The sequence below is a fragment of the Vulpes lagopus genome, chromosome 3 (genome assembly GCF_018345385.1).
Source record: "Vulpes lagopus strain Blue_001 chromosome 3, ASM1834538v1, whole genome shotgun sequence".
Classification (NCBI taxonomy): Eukaryota; Metazoa; Chordata; class Mammalia; order Carnivora; family Canidae; genus Vulpes; species Vulpes lagopus.
Window position 1 is genome coordinate 143689576 of NC_054826.1, and position 26367 is coordinate 143715942.

Below are 26367 nucleotides of genomic sequence, written 5' to 3' on the forward strand. Positions count from 1 at the left end.
TAAGACAAAATATTTTATATAGTAATTTTGCATGTGCTCTCCTACATACACACACACACACATTTGTGTGTAATTCATGTTGAGTTACTGGGATTTAATCTACTGTCATGCAGCCTAAGCACAGCAGATGACTGAGCCATTGCAGAGACCCAGTGGTTCTTGAGGTACCAAGGGCACAGCCCAGCCTTTCCCACATCCCCTAATTTATTGTATCTAAAATATAGAATCTCCTACAACTGTATTGTTTAGTATGACAGCCACTAACCACATGTGGCTCTGGAGCACTTGAACTATGGCTGAGGCTATATACGTATAAAATATATAGTGGATTTTGAAAAGTATCTCCAAAAATTTTTATATGGATTACATGTTAAATGATAATATTTTAGCTATTTGAAGTTAAACAAAATGTATTATTAAAAGTAATTTCAGGGCAGCCTGGGTAGCTCAGCGGTTTAGCGCCACCTTCAGCCCAGGGTGTGATCCTAGAGACCGGGGATCGAGTCCCACGTGGGGCTCCCTGCATGGAGCCTGCTTCTCCCTCTGCCTGTGTCTCTGCCTCTCTCTCTCTCTCTGTATTCTCATGAATAAATAAATAAAATCTTTAAAAAAATAAAAATAAAATAAAATAAATAATATAAAAGTAATTTCAGCTGTTCCTCTTTACATTTTCTAATGTGACTACAAGGAAATTTAAAATTCTGTCTATGGCTCTGTTTTATGTGCCCTGGGAAGCCTCGGGGTTTGGCTCGGGAGCCACTTAGCTTACTACTGCTAAGTGAGCTGATTCGATGCAGGGGTTCACGAGGGATGACCGGGTTGTCTCGAGAACTAATGGAATTCTACTTGGCATAGAATTTTTGGTTCCATCAGAGCTCGTTTTCTATGTTGTAGCAAAGCTCGGACAGCCAACAATTCAGAGTTTCAAACAAGTTGGCACGGAACTGAATGTGATCGTACAAGATGCACGCACTTTGGTCAAGGTGAACGGCACATTTCTAAGCCTCCGGGATGTTTTCGGCAAGGACTTAAGTTACACACTTTATTACTGGAAAGCTTCAAGTACAGGAAAGGTGAGGATTCTTTCATTTGCTTTTATGACTTGTTTTAAATTGTGGATCTCTGACTTTACAGCCCACTTCCTCCCTCAATTCAAAAATGCCAGAATGGGGTGGGTGAGAGGGCAGTGTGGTGGTGGGGCGGGGGGGGGCAGTACCTGTGACGGGGTGCGGCCCCTCCGATACTCAGGCTCCTCTGCCAAGGACTGAACTGGGTCATCTCTAAGGCTCTTGCCGGCTCTCCCATTCCTTCCTCTCTGGAGGGTCCCGGAGACAAAATCGGTTTTCCATTCAATGATGAAATGTTTCTTTCCTTTTTTCCTTTATTGCAAATATCTTCTAGAGGAGCTAAATTGGGTTGGATGTGCCTAAATTGGATATTTTTGGTCTTGGAAGAAGTATCTGTAACAGTTAGCAGGGGGACCAGATCAGCCAAGTCACTTCTAATCCTTTATATGTCAGGTGTGTCCCTGAAGGCTTTTACCTTCACAGTGACTTAGCAAAGGGGAAGGTATTCACTCTGAGCCCAGGTGAATTAAGAACTCTTCGTCTTTTAACAGAAAACAGCCAAGACAAACACTAATGAGTTTTTGATTGATGTGGATGAAGGACAAAACTACTGTTTCAGTGTTCAAGCAGGGATTCCATCACGGAAAGCTAACCAAAAGAGTCCAGAAAGTCCCATTGAGTGCACCAGGCACGAGAAAGGTATGTTCAGAGGTGAGTGGCTCTACCATCATTCATCTGGGAGGCATGGATACCTTCCGGAACACCGGCTCCACCCTCAGAACCAGGGTGTACTTTTGTTCAGGGAGAAACAGCCTTGTTTTTGTTGTTGTTGTTTGTGTTGTGTTGTTGGGGGGTACTCTTACAATTTTAGGCATTTGGAAATGTTTCTGTGTTGTTCCCTTGTCTTAGCTAGTGTTTTCTTGAGCACCAAGCCCTCGGCTGAGCACTGGACACATGGTGCATGTTCAGGATTTAGCATTAAATCACAGACTTCTCTGGATATTTTTTCATACTTAAATTCTTTTTTTTTTTTTTTTTTTAATTTTTTTTTATTTATTTATGATAGTCACAGAGAGAGAGAGAGGCAGAGACACAGGCAGAGGGAGAAGCAGGCTCCATGCACCGGGAGCCCGATGTGGGATTCGATCCCGGGTCTCCAGGATCGCGCCCTGGGCCAAAGGCAGGCGCCAAACCGCTGCGCCACCCAGGGATCCCCATACTTAAATTCTGATCCTGGGAGTTATGGGGGAGTTTCTAGACCAGCTGTAGCAGCACCCAATAGACATTTGTGGGGATCCACCATGGGCTGTTGTCACAGAAGACAGAAAGTCTAACCCCTGAAGGGAAGATATTGAGTGTATCAGATATACCCTCGCCCACGTGTGTGCACACTCGGGGCCCAGGCCCCTTGTGAGGAGTGATTCCTACCTGGAAATGCTGCAGGGGCTCAGATTCATCCAGTGAAGCTGAAAGCCTGAGTCTCCCTCCGGGCTTTATAAGCAAAGTACTCTGAGGACATCCAGGGAACAAAAGAGTCCCCGGATAACTCCATGGTGAGACAAGATTTGAAAATTTAAAAACACTTTTAGATAAATTCTCTCCTATTGGTTGACCGTGATGGCTCTACTTCTGGTCCTGCACCCCTTTGGGCCATCGGAGCCACAGTCCTCGCAGCCGTCTCCCTCAAGCCAACTGGAGCTCCACTGCCTGTCTCCACACACACCCAGATCACTGCCTCCCTGCCGCTTCGCCATCTACTGAAATGTGTCCTTGAGAACCATTTCAAATGCCACCTCCACCAGGAAGCCTTCTTGGCACCCCAACCAACCATCATCTCTCCTTCACCAGAACCCTGCTAGCACTCAGTGCCTCGCTGTTTGCACTGATCCTTGGTCTTCTACCATATTATCATCCTGGCCACCAAACGCAGCATTATTTTTAGCCACTTGCTCTAACAGCTCTTCCTGCTCCCATTTACGTGTACCGTTTCCAGGCTGTGAACATTATCCAGTTTATTAAATAGCCCATTAAATGATTTTCACCACTGTCAACTGCCCTTAAACATCTAGGCTTTGGCCAATTCTTTCCTAATCAAAGTCTGTTGTGTTGGAAAGAGTGGAAGGAAGGAAATTTTAAATTAGGCTAAAGCAGGCTAGTGTAATTTGGGGTTGTGCTCTCAGTTTTGCCCACTGATAAAGGGGAAGCTCTCAAAGTTGAAGTTGACTCTACCTTTTGTTTTTCAGAAATGTTCCTCGTCATTGGAATTGTGGTGCTCGTGGTCATCATCTTCACCATCATCCTGTCTGTGTCTCTGTACAAGTGCAGGAAGGTGCGAGCAAGGCAAAGTGGGAAGGAGAGCACCCCACTCAATGCTGCATAAAGAAGGTGCCCTTGGAGCTGCCAACTGCGACAAAGTTTATGTTGCACTGTGACCAAGAACTTTTTAGAGAATAGAAATATATAGAAACACAAATGAGTATTTTGGAGCCCGGAGACAGCTTGGGCTCACAGAAAGCTCTTTATGGGACCTGTTCTCATGATTAGCATTCTGGTTTCGGCAGCAGCATTAGACACTTTGGAATGTAATGAATGTACAACCCAGTCCAAGTTTTTAAAATTTCTATTTTAACACTATGGTACTTTTTGCACATACCATGTTTTAGAATGTATATTCTGCACCCCAAATGACACCAGGTTGTCTAATCAAAAACAAATGAACAAAAGGTTTAAGAAATCCTGGGTAGGTGTTTGGAAAAGTTTTGAGGTGACTTCAAATCATGTGGGAGAGTAAAATGGAAATTGGGTGGACTTTTCTAACATATAACATTGTTTTGTGATATATGGTATTTAGGTTCTTCTTTTTTGAGTTCTTTTGGAGGTTCAAAACAATTGGCAAACTTTGAATGTGTTCAATGCAGAAGACTTCTGTTTTGGGGCACATTTCCTAAAGTGCCTTACTGTTTAGCACTTTAACTGACTCAGATGCTGTGGATTAAGCACTTGACAGCTAACTCTATTTTTATAAGACTACTATACACACCATATAGAGGTGATGATTTAAGGTACTACAAGCTTTTATGGTCCATATTGTATATATTTATATAATTTTTTAAAAGGTTTTATACATGGGGATTTTCTATTTATAGAAGTAATATTGTTCTGTTTGTATATATTGAGATAATTTATTTAATATACTTTTATATATAAATAAAGGTGACTGGGAATTGTGACTATTGTATTTATTATATCTTCCATTTTGTTATTTATGGTTTGGTCTTTGTATTAGTTGGCCCTGCTGCAGGAACAAATGACCCAAAAACTCTCAGTGGCTCCCCACCACATTATCTTGATTTCTCACTTACATTAGTTTGATGACTGCGAGTTGACTGCAAGTCTTCTTAATTATGTTCTCATTCTAGGACCCAAACCAAAGGGGAAGACTCTTTGGGTCAGGGCAGAGGGAAAAGCAAATAACTAGTCACAACGGCAGCCATGCCTTCAAGCTTTGAGAGACCTCTTAAAACTTCTGCTCACATGCCACTGCCCCGGGCAAGACACCCGACCACGCGTGACAATATTCTGCCTACAGGGAGTCACCACCAGTCACACAGCAATGGCAGGGCTACATGGTATCCCAGGACGGGAGAAAATTTCACAGTCTATTGCAGATTTAGAGGGGGCAACTATTTCCTATTGGCATTAGTTTGAGTTGCAGATGAAGGCTGGAAAGGAGAAAGGAAAGATTCTTTGGACTATCATCTTGAAAGAAAATCAGAGAGAGAGAGAGAGAGAGAGAGAAGTGGAGGCTCCCTAGAGTTCATTAAAAGCAAACTAGATTGGGATGCCTGGGTGGCTCAGTTGAGCATCTATCTGCCTTCGGCTCAGGGCGTGATCCCACAGTCCCCGGAAGGAGTCCTGCTTCTCCCCCTGCCTATGTCTCTGCCTCTCTCTCTCTCTCTCTCTCTCTCTCTCTGTGTGTGTGTGTGTGTGTGTCTCATAAATAAATAAAAAATAAATAAATAAATAAATCTATCCATCTTTAAAATGAAAAAAGCAAACTAAATTGAGAGCAACTCGTGGGTAGGACTGGGTCTGGCTCGTGTTTATGGCCCTTTGAAGACCCAACCAGTAGGCTCCTGCTCATGGCCGAGTCCCAGTTGACTACATTACTTCCCTCTAGAGCATAGACATAGAGAGTCCACCATTCAAATACGAATAAAATACAGCAGAACCGTCTTGATCTCACAAAAGTATTGAAAGAGGATTCTAACTAGAGATGGGAATGAGGCTCCTGGCACCTAGTCGGGCCACAACCGTGCTTGCCTCCTACTGGAAAAGGCTGGGCCCGTGCAGTCTAGGAAGAGCATCCAGATGGCTCAGCCACCTGGAAGTGCCCCCCACCCCTCACCACCCCACCTCACCCCACCCCACCCCACGGACACACGGACCAAGCTCTTAAAATAAGGGAAGAATGAGTTCACTGTCCAGCTGTTCATACATTTCCAGTCCATCTGTTCCTTTGCTCCGAGAACTCGAAGCATTCCCACTAAAACTCTAAAGCATGTTCTCTTTGATAGAACATCACGTTCTCTGGAAGAACAGAGAAAACAATCCTTTGCCGTCCCTGGAAAAACGGGAGGAGAAAAACGGCAGGAACTTTGGAGACCTAAAGGAAAGCAGACCAAGGTTTGCCGGGTTACTTTGGCTGGGTTGCTGGCCCGAAGCAGCTGCACCGGGCGCCCGAGAGGCCGCGCCCAACGGAGGCTTCCCTCTGCGGCAGAGTCGGCCACAGAGCCTGCGCTAAGTGAGCTCTGGGCTCCCCCCAGTCCCTGCCCCCCAGGGACCAGGATCTGGGGCAGGGGGGCCACAGGTCCCGGGAGGGCATCTGACTGCGTGTTTCCTTCCACCAGGCTGCTCTTGCCCTGCTGGGAATGATTCCAGGGTTACGTGGCTCCTGGCCTCTCAATGGGAGGAATTTGAGGGGACCCCCTAAAGGCGGCAGTGGCCGAGTGAGAGCTGATCTGGATAGCAGCTGGGATCTGGGGGTTCATGGGCAAGGAATTCCTGGCAGGTCCAAATGAGGCCACATGCACTCATCGGAGGCTTCGGACTGCACACGTTGACCCCCCACCATCCCCACCCCCCCACCCCCCCCAACACCACCCCTTCACTTCCACCACCACCACCACCACCCCACCCCCCACCACCAGGTTTCCCCACCTGTCCTTATCGCTGAAACAGAACATCCACTGCCCAAACCAATGCCATCCTCAGCACTGGGAGCAGAAAAGGCTACTGGTAATCGCTGGCTGGCAGCCACAAACGGCTGCCCTCCGGAGGGCCAAGTCGTACTTCATTACTTACCCAGGCCCTTAAAGTATCATCAGGCCAATTGTCAGTAAACAAACTTTCAGGCTTTGAAAATAGGTTTTTACCATCCTAAATTATTGATGCACTTTGACTTACATACGAGAAATTAATACTTGTGAAATCCAAAGACGTTTTACCCTAGTTACAGCTGACGGCTTATAATCTAAGTACCTGCCTCTTAAATAAACGAAGGCACAATCATCCCTGTCCACGAAATAGGAAATAAATTCACTCCCAAATGTAATTCTTCCCTGTTCCAGAACATGTGTATTTAGCAGGTGTTCTTTCCTCTCCAGGGGTTGCCTGAGGTTGTTACTGTTGCCATGTGACTTTCATTCAGAAGCTTATAGCGGACACTTGTTCCCTTACCCATAGCCCCTGCTTTTCACCTGGGAATCTAGGTGTTTCTGGCTTTGCCAGTCAGTACATTCCTTCCTCGTGACTGCAGGCACATGACCTAACCTCATCTAGGAAAGGTGAACCTCAGGGCTCTTTCTGGGAATGTTGGGATGCTCTTTCTTGATGAATATAGTGAAGGATCATCTGGCCCCCAGAGCTGCCGGCAGTTATCTCGAAACCACAGATGGAGCCAACCTCAACTGGAGAGCAGTGCAGAGTGAGGGAAGGAAACTAAGGCACCAAGCTACTGGATCAAACCTTGCCTGAAGTTCTCCCTACCCATCGACTTTCCACAGGATATAAGCCACTGGATTGTCTTTGACTCAGGCTTTCTTGACTTTTTCAACTTGCTGTCAAAAGTACCCTAACTGATGCAGTGCAAGCACTGACCATGGAATATAAACATAGAGGAGGAAGGCGCCTGCAACGTGAGCTTATAATAGAAAATGCTTACATCGTAAAGTAACTTCCACATTCGTGCTCTCAGTTACTAAGTGATTTTGCTCTGAAATTATCCCTGCTTGCCGGCACTGTTTAGTTATTCTTTTCTATTCAATTATTCCTATCAGAACCCAAACATACTGTATTATTTTCTATCTTAAAAAAATAATCTTCCGGGGATCCCTGCGTGGCTCAACGGTTTGGTGCCTGCCTTTGGCCCAGGGCGCGATCCTGGAGTCCCGGGATTGAGTCCCGCATCAGGCTCCCGGCATGGAGCCTGCTTCTCCCTCCTCCTGTGTCTCTGACTCTCTCTCTCTCTCTCTCTCTCTCTCTCTCTCTCTATCATAAATAAATAAATAAATCTTTAAAAATAATAATAATCTTCCTTTGACCTTGTAGAAGCCCTCATCTGGATTTCTTCCTCACTTCCTACTCCTTAGACCCCATCAACTTGTAAATATTGGATTACCTTAGTGCCCCAATCTATCACCTATCAATAATCACTCCCCAGGTACGATAGCCAGGCCCATGGCTCTTACCATCTCACTCTGTCAATCATCTCGCTCTATTATGCCCTATGCCCATATCGCCTGTAAACAGATGACTCCCAGTGTGTATCTTAGCCCCCAGCCTCTTCCCAACGAGTTGCACTGCAGACCAAACTACTTACACAACATCTCCACCTGGCTGTCTAATTGGCATCTCAATCTTAATCTGGCCAAAAAGAATCTATAATTTCTCCCAATCCCAAAACCTGTTTCTCCCACCGCCCAGTCTTTCCCATTTCAGTGAGTAGAACCACCACTGGTTCAAGCCAAAACCCTTGGTGTCATCATTGACTTCTCTTTTTCTCCCATTCAATCCATCGGCAAAGGGGTCAGCTCTACCTTTAAAGTACCCCAGTTCCAGGGATGCCTGGGTGGTCCAGAGAGTTAAGCATCCAGATCAGGTCTTGACCTCTGGGCCTTGGGATCAAGCCCTGAGTCTGGCTCTGTGCTCAGCGGGGAGTCTACTTCTCCCTCCCGCTGCCACACACACACACCCTCACCCACTCCAGCTCACACTAGCTCTCACTCTCTCTCTGGACTAAATAAATAAATCTTTAAAAAAAGACCCCAGTTCCAAAAGTTACCTCCTCTTTGGCTATCCCACTAATTCTGGTCATTCTCATCTCCTACTGGATTATTTCAGCAGCCTCCCCGCTGGCCTTGCTGTCTGGTCCCTGCAGTCTATGGTCCTCACAGCGGGCATAGCTATTCTTGTAAAAACATAGATTATGTTTTTAGGGGTACTGTTCTCAACCCTCCAAGAAGGCCGGGCCGGACGGGCGACTGTGTCACTTTGGCTAATCCGGAACCAGGCTTAGCAGAGAACTTTCCCGAGCTGAGTTAAGGGAGGAGAAGGTGAAGGTGCGGCAGGGGTGCAAGCGAGCAGGTGCACGGCGGGGTGGGGGTGGGGGGGTCGGTGCCACGGTCCCCGTGGGCCTGCCCTCCCTGCGCTCCCCTGCAGCTCCCCCGCGGCTGCCCTGCTGCAGGCCCAGAGGGACCCTGTGCCATCGGTCTCCCTCGCGTCTCTCGGGGAATCCTAACAGAGACGGCACGTCTTTCTTGGGATTCCACGGAAGTTCCAAGGAAGAGGCAGGGGATGCTGACCCGCTGTCTCCGCCCACGGGGGTCTCCCCGGCGGCCGCCTTCTCCCGGGGGCACCTGCCCCCCGCCCCTATGAACGGCCTCCGCAGCCCGTGCAGCAGCGGTTGTGATTTTCATCTAACACTTGGATTTCATTTTAATGGAGTTTCCCTTTCCACCGGCCGGTAGGAACCTTCCCGGGCAATCGGGCGATGCCCTGGGCCGCCCCCCGGCCCCCAGGTCCCCTCCCTCCAGCCGGGGGCGAGGTGGATGCGGCCCCCCCCCTTGCTGCGGGCGCCCCTTGCACCTGCTGTCTGAGCGCCAGCCCTGTGCACCCAGGAAGGGCGCGCTGCCCGCATCAGCTACGACCGCAGGCCCGGGGGGGGGGGGGGGGGGGGACACCCCGCAGCAGCAGCACAGGTGGCTCGTCCAGAGGACACCATCCCACCATTCCGGCTGCAAACAGGACCCTAAAGCTCACTTAGTCGAAGTGTCAATGCGGCGTCATAATGTTTTACCAGGAGTCCCCCTCTTCCCTCACCAGCTGCTGCGGAGGCAGAGGCGCTTGCTCGGCCGTAGGTCCGGCTACAGCAGGTCGGGCTACAGCAGGTCGGGGTCCGCAGGGCTGGCCCGGCCTCCCCGGGCGCCCCAGCCCCACCCGCACCGCTTGCTCTGCCCCCTGCCCGACCCGCTGTCCGCCTTCTCGAGATCCCCCCCCCCCAACAGCCGGGCCCCTCGATTTCCTTCTAAAGGGAAGCCGCGTGTGCACAGCTGATCCCCTGGGGAAATGCGTTCTTGCTGGATACTTCTAAACCATCGCTTTGTCCTTTTTTTTTTTTTTTTTTAAGGTAACTTATTTATTTAAGACACAGAGTGAGAGAGCACATGAATAGGGGCAGAGGGCGAGGAGACTCCCCGCCACGGGGGCCTCCATCCTGAGCCTATGGGGTCGTGACCTGAGCCAAAGGCAGACAGGCCACCGACTGAGCCACCCAGTGCCCTCCCCCCCACCGCTTTGCTCCAAGGTTAGCTTAAGCCAATGGCTCTCAACAGGCGGGGATCCCCAAGCCGGCAGCATTAGCATCACCTGAGAGCCTGTGAGAAAAGCAAATCTATAGCCCTGACCTCAGAGTTACTGAACTAGAAATCTGTGCTGGTTCCCCCCCAATTTATTTTTAAGATTTTATTTATTCATGAAAGACACAGAGAGAGAGAGAGAGAGAAGGAGAGAGACGCAGGCAGAGGGAGAAGCAGGCTCTATGCAGGGAGCCGGACGCAGGACTCAATCCCGGGTCCCTAGGATCAGGCCCTGGGCTGAAGGCAGCGCTAAACCACTGGGCCACCAGGGCTGCCCCACCACCACCCAAGTTTATTGAGAAATCATTTATATACGTCACTGTATAAGTTTAGGGCATGCAGCATACTGGTTTGATTTTCATCTGTTGGGAAATGATTATCGCCATGGGTTTAGTTACCATCCATCATCTCATACTGATGCAATTAAAAAAATTTCCGGGCAGCCCGTGGCTCAGCGGTTTAGTGCCACCTTAGGCCCAGGGTGTGATCCTGGAGACCTGGGACTGAGTCCTGCATCAGGCTCCCTGCACGGAGCCTACTTCTACCTCTACCTGCGTCTCTGCCTCTCTCTCTCTCTCTCTCTCTCTGTGTCTCCCATGAATAAATAAATAAAATCTTAAAAATAAAAAAAAAAGTTTTCTCCTTGTGTTGAGAACTCTGAGGACCGACCCTCCTAAGGGCGTTTCTGTGCATCTCTCAGCGGTGCTAGCTGGTCAGCCTGGCGTGCAGTCCCCCCCTCCCCCCAGGGCTGCGTCTGTCTCCTCACTGGGACTCCGTGCCCTTTGGCCACCTCCTGCCAATCCGCTCTCCCCTGCCAACAATTCTCACCCAACCGCAGGTCTGACCTCTTTCTCTAGGATGCGGCGGTGATGGTGTGAGATTACACGTGTTTGTGAGTTCATACAGTATTTGTGTTTCTTTGACTTATTCCACTGAGCATGATGCCTTCAAGGTAGACCCATGTTGTTGCAAATGGTAGAATGTTCTTGGGGGGCTTTTTATGGCCGAGTAAATATTTCGATTGTGCCACAACCTCTATATTCATCCATCCATCAATGGACACTTACGCTGTTTCCATGTCCTTATGTTGTTTCCATGTCTGGCTGTTGTAAATAATGCTATGAACATGGGGTGCAGACATCTTTCTCGAGTTAGTGATTTTATTTCCTTTAGATACATTCCCAGCGGTGGAATTGCTGGATCAGATGGTATTTCTATCTTTTTAGATCTTTTGAGAATCCTCCATACTGCTTCCCAGAGTGGCTGCACCAATTTATATTTCCACCAACAGTGCACAAGGGCTCTCTTTCCTTTTCCACTTGCACCCCAGCATTTGTTATCTCTTCTCTTCTTGAGAATGGCCATTTTAACAGGTGTGAGGTGATATCTCATCATGGTTTTAATTTGCATTTCCCTAATGACTAGCCACACTGCGCATCTTTTCTTGTACTTATTGGCCATCTGTATATCTTCTTTGGAAAAATGTCTATTCAGGGTTTTTTGGTTTGTTTTGATGTTGCATTATATGAGTTCTGTATATATTTTGGATATTAACCCCTCACCAGGTACATGGCTTGCAAATATTTTCTTTTCCTATTTGGTAGGTTGTCTTTTCATTTTGTTGGTGGTTTTCTTTGCTGCGGAGAAACTTTATATTTTAATGTAGTCCCACTTATTTATTTTTTATTTTGTTGCCTGTGCTTTAGCTATGATTTCCAAACATGACTAAGGAGCTTTGTTCCTATGTTTTCTTCTAGGAGTTTCATTACATGTACAGGTCTTACATTTAAGTTTTTAATCCATCCTGAGGTAATTTTTGTGAGTAGTACTGGAGTGGGAGAGCTAGGTTCTGTGTCAGAGTCAAAGAATGAATCTCTTGGATGAAGGAGAGTAAAGCAATAGAAGTTTACTAAGCAAGGATGCAGAAGGAGCTCTCAGTAGTGAGAGGGGTCCCGAGAGAGTTGCTACCAAAGGCTTTTAGGCTGGTCTCTTATTGAAAACTTGACCAGGGAGCATAATTATGGCCTTGAAATTCTTATGCCATCTTAGTTTGAGCAAGGACTATTGATAACACCCTTAATGACTTACTTCTTTGTGGTCTGGTCATTTTCTGTGATTATATTGTAGACTCCCCCCCCCCCCCCAAAAAAATAAACAAAAATAAAATAAAATAAAAATGAGAAAAAGGGACATCTGAGTGGCTCAGTGGTTGAGCGTCTGCCTTTGGCTCAGGTTGTGATCCCGGGGTCCTGGGATCGAGTTCTGCATCAAGCTCTTGCATGGAGCCTACTTCTCCCTGTGCCTGTGCCTGTGTCTCTGCCTCTCTCTGTGTCTCTCATTGATAAAAAAATAATAATAATTAAATAAATAAAAATATATTGTAGCCCCCAAAGGAAAATGCTCCCTAGCATCCAGGGCCAGGTGGTCTGATCTAATCCCTTATCTCCGGTTTCCTTACATCTCAGCATTTTGGGGATTTCTATGAGCCTAATTCCATGGCCCTCTGTCTCTACTTGCCTAGCGCTGCCTGTCCCTTACTCTGTATAAGATAGGGATCAGCAATCTGTGCTGTAATAAGAAGCCCTCCAAGTAATTTTAATACCCAATAAATTTTGAGAACCACTGGCTTAATCTAATTTTTACTGCAGTAAGAGTACAGCTATAGCCCTACATGGGGTATTTCTAGCTCTTGAAGAGGTCAGAATGCAGCTTGCTGTGAGGCCAAAATCAAAGTACTATATAAAGCCCAGATAAGATTCTCCATGTGTAGACTGTGCACTGCCTAGGTGAGCGTTTATCACATAGGAGTCTGTTAGCATTTTCCCCCTTGCCAGGAACAGAAACTCTTTCAAGAGGACTTAAATGAAATCAGGAAGCCTGTCTTCTCTCTTGTCAAGTGCACTAATTGGCCTGAAGCTCTCCGGTTCCTTTTAGCCTCAATTACGTGATTATACATTATTAGAGCATCAATAATGAACAATTAAAAATGACACTCTTCCTGGGGGGAAATAAAAATACTAAAAAAAAAAAACATCCAAGAATTTTGAAGCTGAGAAATTGCAACTCATCTTGAACATGAGAAATGTAATAAACTTTAAGGAGGGTTCTGAAAAAAAAGCTTTAAGGAAAGGGTCTTGACATGACATTCTCTCTCCAACGTGATTTTCAGAAACCACCAAGAGAACTATGCTCCATCTGCAAAGCAACTCCTGTTTCCTGAGCCTGTGTCAAGCCAGAGAATTAGAAATGTAGCTTTCAGAGAGGCAGGAAGTGCTTTCCCTTCCGGCACAGCAGGAGAGGGAAGTGTGGTTTATAACTAAGATTGTGGCGCCATCTTCTGGATTGGCAACTTCTAGAATGTTTCTAGACCGGGTTATAAGAGAAAGGAGTCCCCAAACCCAACACCGCTAAGTGATGGAGAATGAAGGCATCTGGCGGGAGGGTGGGCCCGAATCACTAGACCAGAGCACCTTCCCCAACCTGCTGCAACTCCACCTGCGGTGGTCTCTCGAGTCCAGAGCTAGAGTTCCACTCCAGCTCTTGCTCCTTCCCGTGGACTCCGGGTTCAGCAGCTTTGGCACCATTTGAGAGCTAGTGAGAGATGGAAATTCTCAGGCCCCAATCCAGACTTACTGAATCAGAATCTGCATTTTCCGGGCGACGTGTACACTCCCTGCAGTCTGAGAAGCTCTGTTCTATGTGCTTTCCTAACCATTCAGTCCCCTCTGCCTGAGTTCACGAATGCAGGGCAGGGGATACAGGATGAAAAAGGAAGACAGACACCTCACTGATGGATAGAATTACACAGCCTTGATAAAATATGTCATTTATTAAACTTAAATATCCGCAAGTTATTAATCCATGCCAAAGGTAAAAGCAGAGCCACGATCATATTGCAAAGATTACACTTTCCAAAGATGGACTTTGCCATTTTCCAGAGATGAGACTTTGAGGACCCCTGCCTTATCTGCAGCTCTCTGAACCCCAAAAGCTTTCCTGCCTCTATCCCATTGATTCACATGCCTTGCTTCTACCTACCCACCCCCCCACCCTTCAAGGCAGTTCATAGTGTTCCCTGGGTCTCAGCCGGAAGCTTTCCTCTCCTGGATTCCCAGCACTCTCCCCACCACCTCGTTACAACCTTACACTCCTTCTTAGGACCCTTAATGTTGTACAAAATAGTTCTTTACCCGTTTTGGCTCCTTTTCCAGATCATTCTGCCTTCGAATACACCATGATGATGCATTTGAATTCACTCACTTATTTATTAATTTATTTTAATACTAAGCACCTACTATGTGCCAGGCATTGTGGGTTTGATCAAAACACAATGAGCACAATCCCAGCATTTACAGAGCTCATTACATTTGTAGGGTAAAATGTCAAACAGGTAATGGTAACAGAACAATTGATAATAATACGATAGGGAAAGTATAGGGTATTTGGGGGAACTCATATGGGGCCATCTAACTTAGACTCAGAAGGACTATTTAAAATCTCAGCTAAAGGACACAGAGTTAATCAGTCAAAGGGGGAGCGGGGAAGGGGTAAATGGGAGGAGCACTCCAGGAAGAGGGAATGCTCGCATCACTAAAGCCACAACTGGGGCATCAGATACCACCCCAAATAAAGTGTATTTGACAATGTTTGGTGTTTGTGTTGCCTCAAACATCTCAAAGAGAAAGCAATTTGGCAAAATGGCTAGAGTTAATTTATCTTTAAAAACATATCTTTTTAAGAAAAGACAGCTTTTAAAGTATTGGTTAAAGGTATTTTTAAATTGAGGATGACTGTGAATTTTTTTAAAAAAGCATTTTCAGAAAACCAGAATGACCAGATCATGGAGCCTGCTCTTCCATTCCAAGAATGGAAAGCAAATGGAGCTTTACCTGCAGTAACAGAAAGTTCCATGAGGCATCATGAATCTGGTCATATTCCCTGTGAAATAATGTGCTGTAGAGAACATCCTAAAATCATGGTCCAATTATTCACTTTGAGTTTTCTTAAATATATTACTCTCTTTATTGCTAAAATAAGCTTTTGGAGGGAAAGTATATACAGAGGGACATAAAAAAGTCTTCATGGTTTTCCGGTTAGAGATGAAACATGTGTCTCTCCTCTCCTTCCCGAGACCCCCCTAACACCATACTAAGTGAACTTAAAAGATTTAAATCCATAGGAACGATGAGAAAAGACAAGAGGAAATTAATGGAGTAATGATTTCAGTAAATAATGGACAAAGGCTTAGAAAATGTTTTTACATGGACGAGGGAGCCATACTCTATCTGCATGTGCATTGGAAAGGGGAGAAAGATTAATTGCCTTTCTAGAGATCTCTAGGACTTGCCAGATATGGCAGAGGAGAATCCTGAGAGAGACAGGGGTGGGAGAAAAAGTCTCCACAGCAAATATGATATTCAGAAAATAAATATAAAAGGCCAATGACTATAAGAAAAATTTTAAGGAAAAATTATCTAAAATTTAAATTTGGCATTCCGGGGATGCCTGGGTGGCTCAGTGATTGAGCGTCTGTCTGCCTTTGGCTCAGGGCATGGTCCTGGAGTCTAGGGATCGAGTCCCGCATTGGGCTCCTGGCAGAAAGCCTGCTTCTCCCTCTGCCTGTGTCTCTCTATGTATCTCTCATGAATGAATAAATAAAGTCTTTAGAAAAAATTTTAAAAAATAATAAATTTGGCATTCCAGCTGACTTCCCACCAGTATAACAGAATAAGGATATTTTCAGACATACAAGACTTCAAAGAATTTTCCTCCCATGCACCCTGTCCAGGAAGCCACTGTAGGACATGTTCCACTAAATAAAGGAATAAATCCAAAACAGAGGGATCCAGTGCAAGAGAGCTCTGTGTCGGGCTGGCAGCTTGGCCGGCCTCCAAAACTAGAGGGAAGCAAGAACACAGAAGGCCCCAGGAAGACCCCATTGAAATATGCCTCTGAAAGCCTTACTTTCTGGAAAGTAAGAAGACCTTGATATGGTGGCACAACTAGAAATAATAAAGGAGTACCTGTTATGATCATTACGGCAGGTGGCGCAAGGTTAAAAAAAATGAAGTCTATCAGACTAGAGAGAAAAGACCGTAAGAAAGGAGCCCTGTTCTCTCTCTACTTGACTCTGCAATGAACCATATCATACATTCATCAGAAAACAAACACCGATTGTTAATTTAAAAGGATTTAACTTGAACTTCTGCTGTATTTTATTGGTCGCAGAAATATTCTATAAACAGGCCCAAGATGGTCCCTCTAAATTAGCCTCCAATGGCCTGTTTACTTCTTCACAGAAGACCAGGACCATCAGCCCAAAGCCCACCAGTGCCAAACTCAAATCCTCACATATCTATTTGTTTTAAATATAGTCCAAACCGCCTCCCAAATCTGTAGCCAGCTAGAGTCTACTTGATGTACAACACCCCCCCCCACGCCGTGAAACTGCCTCGAACATCTGCCAAGCATAGATAAGACCAGCCTATAGCTATGAGGCCCAAACCACTGCCCTTCAGAGCAGTTGCTGCTGAGCACCATTATCTACGCACATGAGTCCTGATTTCCGCTTTCCCTCCAGGAGTCCCCTTGTCCTATTCCACTCATGGGTGGTGGTCCCACACCACCATCTCTGGAACTAATTTTTCCTTAGTTTGGTCCGTTTTTATGTGTTTTGGCCCTGTTACTGGGAGGAACTTCCCCTCCCAGGCAATACTATCTAAGTGCCACCCATATGAAGTTTGTGTGTTACTGCCTCTCCTGATCCCATCTCCTTCTTGGCCAACCCTCAAATCTCCCAACTTATCATTTATTATTTGTAACAAATTACAAAGGTCTCCAGGTCCAAGGGGAGGGAATATAGACCTCACCTCTCTGTGGAGGATGCTGACACTACACTGTCCAGAGCGCATGGGATGGGAGATCTATTCATGGGACCATCCTTAGAAGATACAAGGATGGTCCATATACAAAATTATGGTCCACTAAGATCCATATACAAAAATCAACTGCATTTCTACTCAGTAGCAACAATTAGAAAAAGAAATGTTAAATGGATACAATTTGCACCAGGACACTACAAACATCAAATGCCTAGACATAGAGCTAATGAAAGAGCAAGCTACCAAACATTACTGACAGACACTGAGGAAGTCTTAAATAAATGGACAGATCAAACATATTCAGGGATTGTAAGAATTCTGCAGTTGCCACGTACATAGGTTATGTCAAGTTGGTTTATTGCCTTCAAGTATTTATGTGGGGTTTTGTTTGTGTGTTTATTATTGCTGGTTCAATCTTTTTCTCGTTATGAAATATGCCTCTGAATTTTTAGAAATGCTCATTAACCTAAGGTCTACATTGTCTGATATTAGAACATTTATCCAATAAAAGACTCATACCCAGAATACATAAAAATCTGTAATAGCACTAGGACAACTTGTAAAAGGGGGCCCAAAGATTTAAATGGCCACTTCAAAAAAGAGGATGTTCCAATGGGAGATAAACACGCAAAAGTTCAGCCTCATTACTGGTCAGGGAGATGCAGAGTGAAGCCACAGTAATTTGCTGTTGATGGCTAAAGTACACAAAAAAAAAAAAAAAAAAGAAAAAAGAAAAGAAAAAACCACTAGCAATATAAATATTGGCAAGGACTGGGAAAACTGGAATTCTCATACACTTGATGCTGGGAGCGTAAAAATGGTACTACTTTGGAGAACAGTCTGCAATACATAACAAAGCTGGACACATTCCATTCCCGAAACACGTACATATGTGCACCCAAAGATTTGCATAAGAATGTTTTTTTTAAGATTTTATTTATTTATTCATGAGAGACACAGAGAGAGAGACAGAGACATAGGCAGAGGGAGGAGCAGGGTCCACACAGGGAGCCTGATGCGGGACTCGATCCTGGGACTTCAGGATCACACCCTGAGCCAAAGGCAGATGCTCAACCACTGAGCCACCCAGGCATCCCGCGTAAGAATGTTTATAAGGACTACGTGGAACAGCTTCACGCAGAAGAACCAATGCCCATCCATGGTAAGATGAACAAAGTATGGTCTATTCGTATAATTAAATATTATACGGCAATAAAAATGAGGGAACTCTTGCCACATCAACAATGGATCGGTCTCATAAGGGTGAGGGAAAGAAGCCATACACAAAAGGGTATCTAATGTATATGAAGTTCAAAAAGAGGCAAAGCAATTTATGTGATAAAAGCAAGAAGAGTGGCTTTTGGAGGCTAACAATTAGATGGCATGAGGGCAGCCTCGGAGGTGTGACAATGTTCTAGTTCTTGATTTGGAGGGTAGTAATGAGCGTGCACACTTTCTAAAAACTCATCGAGCTTACGATTTATGGACTTTCCTGCATATGTATTATACTTCAATAGTGTCTAAAATTCCTTTTAAATAATTTAACACTATGTGGAGGATGTGGCAGGAATATCATCGCAGGACTAAAGTGGGTCCTCTCCTCGGTGAGCTACAGACTCTACCAGGTAGAGTTGCCTCACAGAGTCACCTTATTTGTACAAAGAAAGGAGATCACAGGGAATAATTCCCAAAGCTGTGACTCCCTGAACAGGGGAAAACAGTTCCTTTTTTTTAGGACGTGGGATGAATTTTCAGAGGATCATCTTAACATAATAAAGAGGCAGAAGCACTTTCTGGCACTTTGATTCATCTGCTCAGGTGTGTTCCTCAAAAAAATTTTTTTTCTGTTCTAGCAGTTTGTTAGTTTGTAAAAGGTAAGGTTGACAGACAGAAGCTTCTAGGAGTTCAGGAGGTCAGTCAGGTTGGTGACAAAATCCCTCCTCTAGTTTTATTCCGCTCCTCATTCTTGAGGGGCACAGGGCAAAGGTCCATCTGCAGCTACTTCCTGCCCCACATGCGTGTCGTCACAGGGATTCAGAGGGGGGCAATCTGTTTTCCCAGCTCGTCTGACACCTGCGTGCGACCACATTCCACCCCCGCTGTTCATGCCCTTGTGGTACCGCCATCTGTGGTTTCACGGCCTCTATACGCGTGGCCACAAACTGTACCAAACAGTGGAGTATATAGTCTCCAAAAAGTAAGAAGAATAGCAAGACACTGGGGGCCCCAGAAAGGGGAGGAACTACACGATGCTGGGGAGCACCATGCCGGGCCTGCCAGTCCTCCGCGGAACATCTCCTCTGACGGTACGCAGCCAAGCTGCCCGACCGAAGATTTTCTTCATACTTACTTCTACGAATCCAGGTACAACCCGAAGCGTTCATTACTGCACACTCTCCCACTACCAGGTAGTCCAGGGCCAGTCTATCATTTCTTACTTCTATTCACCAGGGAATCTAAGTCCCAACAGCGCTCCGGTGTGTTGATAGTTTGAGAGTTTTACATATTCCTAGAACAGTCGTGACAAAACTAGGATCAGGAGAGTGTTCATCTTAAGATCTTGATGCTGGGAGATTTTTTAAAAAGATTTTATTTATTTATTCATGAGAGACACACAGAGAGAGGCAGAGACACAGGCAGAGGGAGAAGCAGGCTCCTCCCAGGGAGCTCCATGTGGGACTCGATCCCTGGACCTAGGATCACGCCCTGAGCCAAAGGCAGATGCTCAGTCACTGAGCCACCCAGGTGTCCCCATCTTAAGATCTTAAGGCTTCAATCATCATGCCCAGTCTCTAGAAGCTGAGGAACAAAGCAAAGACAACCAGAAAACTCTCCATTCTATCACGTGTGAACCATGATCTGCACCATTCATTATTGAACAGTCACAGAGAAAATAATTTAATCCACTCAAGGGGCCTGGCAGCAAACAGTAAGACTGAAGAAACCAGAACAGCAGAGCTAGTATTGTCCAGATTGAGACCGTCAGAGTACAAACCTGAGTTCCTCTATCCATGGCGGTCTTACCGAAGACCAGAAGCATCAGCTCTAGAAGTGGCTCACAGGTGTATTTGTTGTCCTCTGTTGTGAGGGCGCCTTTTTCACTGGTGGTGGATCCAGGGCATGACTCCCTCTAATTTTAGAGATCGTGTGGCTAATCGTACGAGGTGGGGCCTTGTCTGTATTGGGTGTAACTGGTCCTGTGGCGACCCATTTTTCCCAGTGTTGAGGTCCACCACGTTCCTACAGGTGAAGCTTGATTTCAGTACAGAGGGGGAGGCTCCACACTTGTTGAGCGCCTTCATCCCACTCCAATGGGTCTGTCTCAGGTCCTTTAAGTTTATCATAAAGGGGTTTTTGCAATCGGCAAAGTTAGGAATCCAGATGTGACAAGAAACGGCCATTCCCAAAAACCCACACAACTGTTTGTGGGTCCTTGATGGGGCCAGCTGACACGTTCTCCTTTCCTGAAGAAGACCCCATTGCCTCTCAGACATAATAAACTCCAAGTATTTTACAGCGTCCTTTGACATTTGGGCCTTTTCTTTTAATACCTTATATATTTCTTGCTGGCTATAGTATTTTTGTGACATTCAACACCTCAATAATCAGAATTACAAGTCATGACATTATACTGACACCTAATAGAATTTTAGGGATTTTATATAATTTCTAGAACAGCCATAGCATTCCACACAATATAGCCTAAGAAATTTTATCATCACTTAGTTGATGATAAACCAAATAAACAAGCCTAATTAGTCAAAAAGTCTTCACTTAGATTTTGAATTTGGGTAAGTTTGTCCAAAAATATCAGAAGGTTTTAAAGCACATGTCTAAGTAGGATCCTAGTTCATTACAAAACTTTTAACCAGGTTGGCAATAACAGATTCTACAGGAAATTATAGTTGCTAACAAAACTTAACTCTTTTAATATTAAGAAGATTCAGTTTCCTTAAGTAATCAAAGACCCACACAGAAACCATTTTTCCATGGTAGATAAAGAAAAACTATGTTGACAATTTCTTATCAAGAGTAGGCCAAATTCCAACCTATACCAGCATACCTTTTTTTAAAACTTTATCTTTTTAATAATCTCTACACTTACGGTGGGGCTCAAACCCATGACCCCAAAATAAGAGTCACACGCTCCTCTGACTGAGCCAGCCAGGCCCTTATACTAATGTACTCTTAAAACTCATTCAGTCCTATCTCAGTCTCAATCAGGTGTAAAACACTTGCCAGGGATTCCTTTTTTACAGACTTTCTACAGCTCTCTTTTTACATTCAGATTTTGTCCTAAGTTTTCCCTCTCCTAGACAACCAGTCTCATTTTAGGACAAAGTTACTTTTTTTTCCCCCTCAACAAAAATGTATTTCCATTCCTCATACCTTTCTTACCAAAAACATGTATCTTACTTTCCTTGCATACAGAGTTGTTTCCCATATTATTCCCAGTAGTCTTAATTACATTTATTAGAATTCTTAATGCTTAGAGACCTTAATTTCTAGAAAAACTAAGTAGGGGGGGAAAAAAAAAAAGAAAAACTAAGTAGGAAAGCAATTGTGAGCTATTACACCATAATTCTTCAGCTCAGCAAATTTCTATTTCTATTCCTAGAAACATGTACTTTTCACAGTACTATTTTTGACAAAGCATAAAACATGTTTACTAACAGACCCAATTTATCATTAGTTTCTTTGTAACAGGACCAAAGTGAGTAAGCCTGTTTAGTAATCAATGTTTGCATAGTTTCTCCTACTTAGATATCCAGTGAATTTAACCCAGTTTATCATCTAATCCAGCAAAACCTTAAAGTTGTAGGTTACCACAGATTTTGGAAGCCATTTATAAATTTACCTGTAGGATTTTTTATCTATTCAATCTACTTGTTCTTAATTTCCCAATAGCGTTGGGACCTATTGCCAATTTCTAAAGTTTTCTGCAGATATCTGGAGCACTTTGAGATATGGAATAGGTATTAAGGACCACTTGATTACCTTGGCCCTCAAGGTCCCAATTGGTATGCCTTTTTAGATAATCTCACAGCCTTTCTGGGAAAGGTGATGGGTTTTTAAACAACACAGCAATGTCAGGTGCCCCTGCCAATTAGACCAAACCACCAGGTACCCAGGTTCTGCTCAACTGAACCCTCAACAGATTGTACCTACTTTGCTGGGCTGGAGCTTCTGAGTCTCTAAATGTCAGGTGCTGTAACCCTTCACCCCTGGAATGTTTAGGCTGAACTTGAAGGGGCATTCAATCCACCAGCTTGACTTGAACGAGCTAGGCTTCACTAGATGAGTCCCCCCGCCCCCAAATTGCCCGGACTTTGTGAGACAACTGAAAGAGTAACTCTTACATCCATGCTGTGGGATCAGCACCACTTACCTCCATGGAAGGATCCTCTGAACAAAAAAGGTTCAGTGCAGCCGGTGGATCTCCCAATGGGGCAGCAATGCAACAGAAGACTCTGGGCAGCCCGGGTGGCTCAGCAGTTTAGTGACACCTTCAGCCCAGGGCATGATCCTGGAGACCCGGGATCAAGTCCCATGTAGGCTCCCTGCATGGAGCCTGCTTCTCCCTCTGCCTGTGTCTCTACCCCTCTCTCTGTATGTCTCTCATAAATAATAATAAAAAAAAAATCTTTAAAAATATTAAAAAAAAATTTTAAAAATGGTTCCCCCTAAGGATGAGAAATTGACTTTTTCAGTGATTTTTGATAATAGATTTTTTTTTAAAGTGACATGCATATGATATTTATAGGTCAGAATATTTCAATTATTCACAAGTGAAAATTGACTGATGTAGGTAAAAATGTAAAGTTTTCCAACAACGATAAAGTCCATCTAACAGAATACATTCTGCCTTTAGACAAATTACAAACACATTTAAAAGTTTAAAAATTCCATGGGGAAATGACAGACACTACAGTATCACTAGTTTTAAGTCAAATGCTAATCATTATGAGGTGAACAAGGTGGGAGGTGACAAAATATACCACCCCAGAATATCCCATTTTGGTGTAATGACTATTTTTGAGCTAAAGACACTTAAAAAAAAAAAACAAAAAAAAAAACAAAAACAAAAAAAACAAAAAAACAGGTGCAAGAAGGGTACTGACTCTCCTTTTCCTCCTGAAAACAAGCTAATACTTGTCCCTATATGGAAGATGTCCCCACTAAACCAGAAGGAAATTACCACTCATCGTTGGCTTCCTCACATAGTTTATTCAACTTTTCCACAATTGCCTCTCTTTGCTCCACCTGGCATAAAAAGCCTTTAGGTTTTGCCACTTCTTTGGGCCATCTCCTTACGAGGGCTTCCCTATCACCTATAACTTGTATTCAATAAACTTTTATGGTTCCTTCCTGTTTCCCTGTCTTATGTCAACTTAATTCTTAGACCCAGCCAAAAATGCAAAGAGGATAGAGGTAAAATTTTGCCTCCCCTGCAGAGGCAAACCCTAGATATATTTTATTCTGTTAATGCACAGCAAACAACCATAGTTGTTTACACCCCTATTTTCTGTTGTAGGAAAAGTAGAAGCTTGGTATTAGAACACAGAGTGGTTGACTTGGGATGCAGTATGTTGCTCACAGGTGACACTTACTTATTTTTCAGATTAAACTGACATTTCCAAGTGCAGCCTATAGAAGATGCTAAGACGAATTACAAGGAAAAAGGTGTTTCATGGTCAATCGTGTTCTAGAAATGCTGGATTTCTTTATTGTTGGTGTTCTTAGAACCATAGTTATGTTATGTATATGGTGATTCTCCAGGAGAAGGGTGTTCCTTTATGCCTCAAATGGTAAGGCAATTTAATGTTTGTTAAATTTTAAAAGGAATTAAAAATAAAGAAAACAAGAAGACCCAAATGGTTTTATCATGGTAAGAATCCATTACAGAAGGAATTAGGAGACAGTTATTAGTAGGTTCACGGTAAATCTAGAAATCTGAAAATCTCAAACTTCCCGCATAATTTAAAATCTTTCCCAGGCCTGATAATATCTTTTAAGGTCCCCTGGCTATTGGGTAACATTTGTGAGGTACGCTGAAATTTTGGGGGTTTTTACACTTTTTTTCTTGTAATCTCTACACACAACACGGGGCTCAAACTCATGACCCTGAGATCAAGAGTCACATGCTCCACCGACTGAGCCAGGTGCCTTGGTACATTGAAGGTTTTATGTGACTTTTCTAAAAGAGAAATTCATTCTGTTAAAAATCACATTTGATGGAACTTTTTAAAAAAGAGACATTGGGTGCTAAAAGGGATTTCTGTCACTTTATTTTTGTGTTTTTCAAGATTAAGACTGTATGAACTATGTATAAACTACCCACTTTTTAGATACCAGAATAAAAAGAGCAAGCAAAGGTTGTACAGGATTTCTGATTATTTTTAATCTGAACAGAAAATGAGTAAGTAGACAAGTTTGCCAAATAGAGTGATAAAAACTGAATGTATGTATTATGGAAATCAGTATATCGAGTTTTACTTTGGTAGCCGGTGATTCTTAGAGTTAATTCTGCAAAAAAACCAAAATCATTATACAGGAACAAGAATATAAAATGCCCATTTCTGAACCCTACTCTGATAAAACTGATTTCATATCTAGCTTATTGATAATATTCAGTTTCAGTTTTCCCTGTGCAAATAATACATGTAAGTCATTAATGGTGGTTTGGTGAGGTGAAATCAATTTCTTTTAGGATAATTCGACATAATAACCCAAATATAAAAAAGCTTCAAGATTCACAGAGATAAACCAGTGCCTAGGAAACATAATTCACCCTTGTGCGTAATTATAACATTTTTAAACATAAAATCACGGTCAAAGACAGTGATAACATTGCATACTCAGTGCATTACTTCATGTAGTGCATTCCTATGGCTCATTTGGAGTTTAACACCATGTATCCACCGTACGTCTAATGAATGGGCTTCTAACATACACAGATCCATCCAATTCTTTTAAGAAATCTGAAACTCTTCAAGACCTTGAACTTGACATACAAGGACTTTGTGTTTTAATATCCCAAACATTGGGAAGATTAGGTTTGAAACACAGTAACCACCCCTTGTAAGCAAGACTGCACATAAGTTTCTGTTACATCCCCACAAAGAACCCCCCCAAACAACTCAATACTGCAGACTGAGAGGGGCACATTTATTATTTGGCCAAAGAAAATTCAAATGGCTTTCCTGGAGTCAAATGTACCCCAAGATCTATACAAGGAATGAGTATAATGGTGGCAGCTAAAGAAATCTGCCACTGTGTAATAAATGCTATTATGCATTGGTGTTGTACATTTTGAGAATATACTATGATTTGTTTGCCACTATCATGGAGCACAAGAAAATGAAACTCAAGACTATCTTGTTATAACAGGATAAATGACGACCCCAGGTTTAAACAGGGTTCTTCATTGAAGGAAAAAATAGAGCCATAAAAGTCAAATTAGCTGACTTCAAATGGTTTACATCCCAGGATGAATCAGGTTACACTGATTTAAGCCCAATTTAATTTAGGCAGGTTTTTAACCACAAGAATAAGGACATTCTTAGTACATATTAATAATTAAACCAACATATACACAATTAGCAATATCCTATATAATATTAAATGGTTTAACAACTTGTTCTCAATTATTTCATATCTAATTAATTTGTTGTTTAAAAAAAAACAAGCTCAGCTTTATTTTACAGTGTACTGTGTATTTCTAAGTGTGTTCTGTAATGATTTCATTGAAGCAGTACAGCTCTCGGGATTCTAAGAGCCAAATTCAACCGTATCTTCTGTTATCTGTTTGAATTCATAACTGCCTCTGCCATCCATATGCAGGTAGTACTATGGGAAAGAAGCAGAGAGAAAAAACATCAATGACTAAAAGAATTTCCTTTTTGTCAGGAACTTATGTAGAGATGATTATATAGGAAAATGATTGGAGGTTATTTTAAGCCATTAATACCTTCAAAAGTTTTATACTCAGAAAGGTAAGACTAAATGAGGAAGTCTTTTCTTTTTAAAATAACAACAATATTATTCTGCTTGGAGTGGACACAGTACCTTCCTTCATGAAAACTAAAATACCAGAATTCCTCATTAGTTTGAAGGGAACCAAATGTACAGGCTTCCTACAAATCAGAATGCTTCCGTAACTCCACCACCAAGGATCTGACGTACCACAGGCTGAACTGTGCTAACTGTAAGCCTATTCAATAGGGCAGTCTCGAATACTTCCTTTATCTGGTTTCCTGGATCAGTTTGGAACCTCTAACTTAAGGCTTTTTGTTTGTTCATGGTCTTAGTAGAGAAGCAAAAGAACTATACAGTATGCCTGCATAACCCATCCTGTGAAGACACTTAGGAGAGCAGTTACAAAGGCTTCTGTTTCATTTAGCAGCTTTTTATTTACAGAAAAGATGTATTTTTCCATCTTCTGTATTATTATTTCTTAGATATTCTAGTCTGACACTGCAGTCTGTGTCATCCCTCCTTCAC

The 26367-nt window shown here is 43.6% G+C and overlaps 2 protein-coding genes across 4 annotated transcripts in view; one reads left to right on the plus strand and one right to left on the minus strand.

The window, feature by feature from the left end:
* The window catches only part of F3 (coagulation factor III, tissue factor), an 11639-nt gene extending 7342 nt beyond the window's left edge, over window positions 1-4297 (plus strand). Inside the window, exons 4-6 of one of the 2 annotated variants that reach the window (XM_041750233.1) lie at window positions 895-1073; window positions 1619-1778; window positions 3311-4297. In XM_041750233.1, the coding sequence (XP_041606167.1) occupies window positions 895-1073; window positions 1619-1778; window positions 3311-3447 (476 nt within the window). In that variant the 3' untranslated portion in view covers window positions 3448-4297. The remainder of the gene's footprint in view (window positions 1-894; window positions 1074-1618; window positions 1779-3310) is intronic. The other variant, XM_041750235.1, reaches the window with a different exon arrangement.
* Window positions 4298-24135: 19838 nt separating this feature from the next.
* Window positions 24136-26367, minus strand: part of ABCD3 (ATP binding cassette subfamily D member 3) — a 73995-nt gene continuing 71763 nt past the window's right edge. For both annotated transcript variants that reach the window (XM_041748122.1, XM_041748121.1), the window contains exon 23: window positions 24136-25713. In XM_041748122.1, coding sequence (XP_041604056.1) covers window positions 25636-25713 — 78 coding nt within the window. In that variant the 3' untranslated portion in view covers window positions 24136-25635. The remainder of the gene's footprint in view (window positions 25714-26367) is intronic.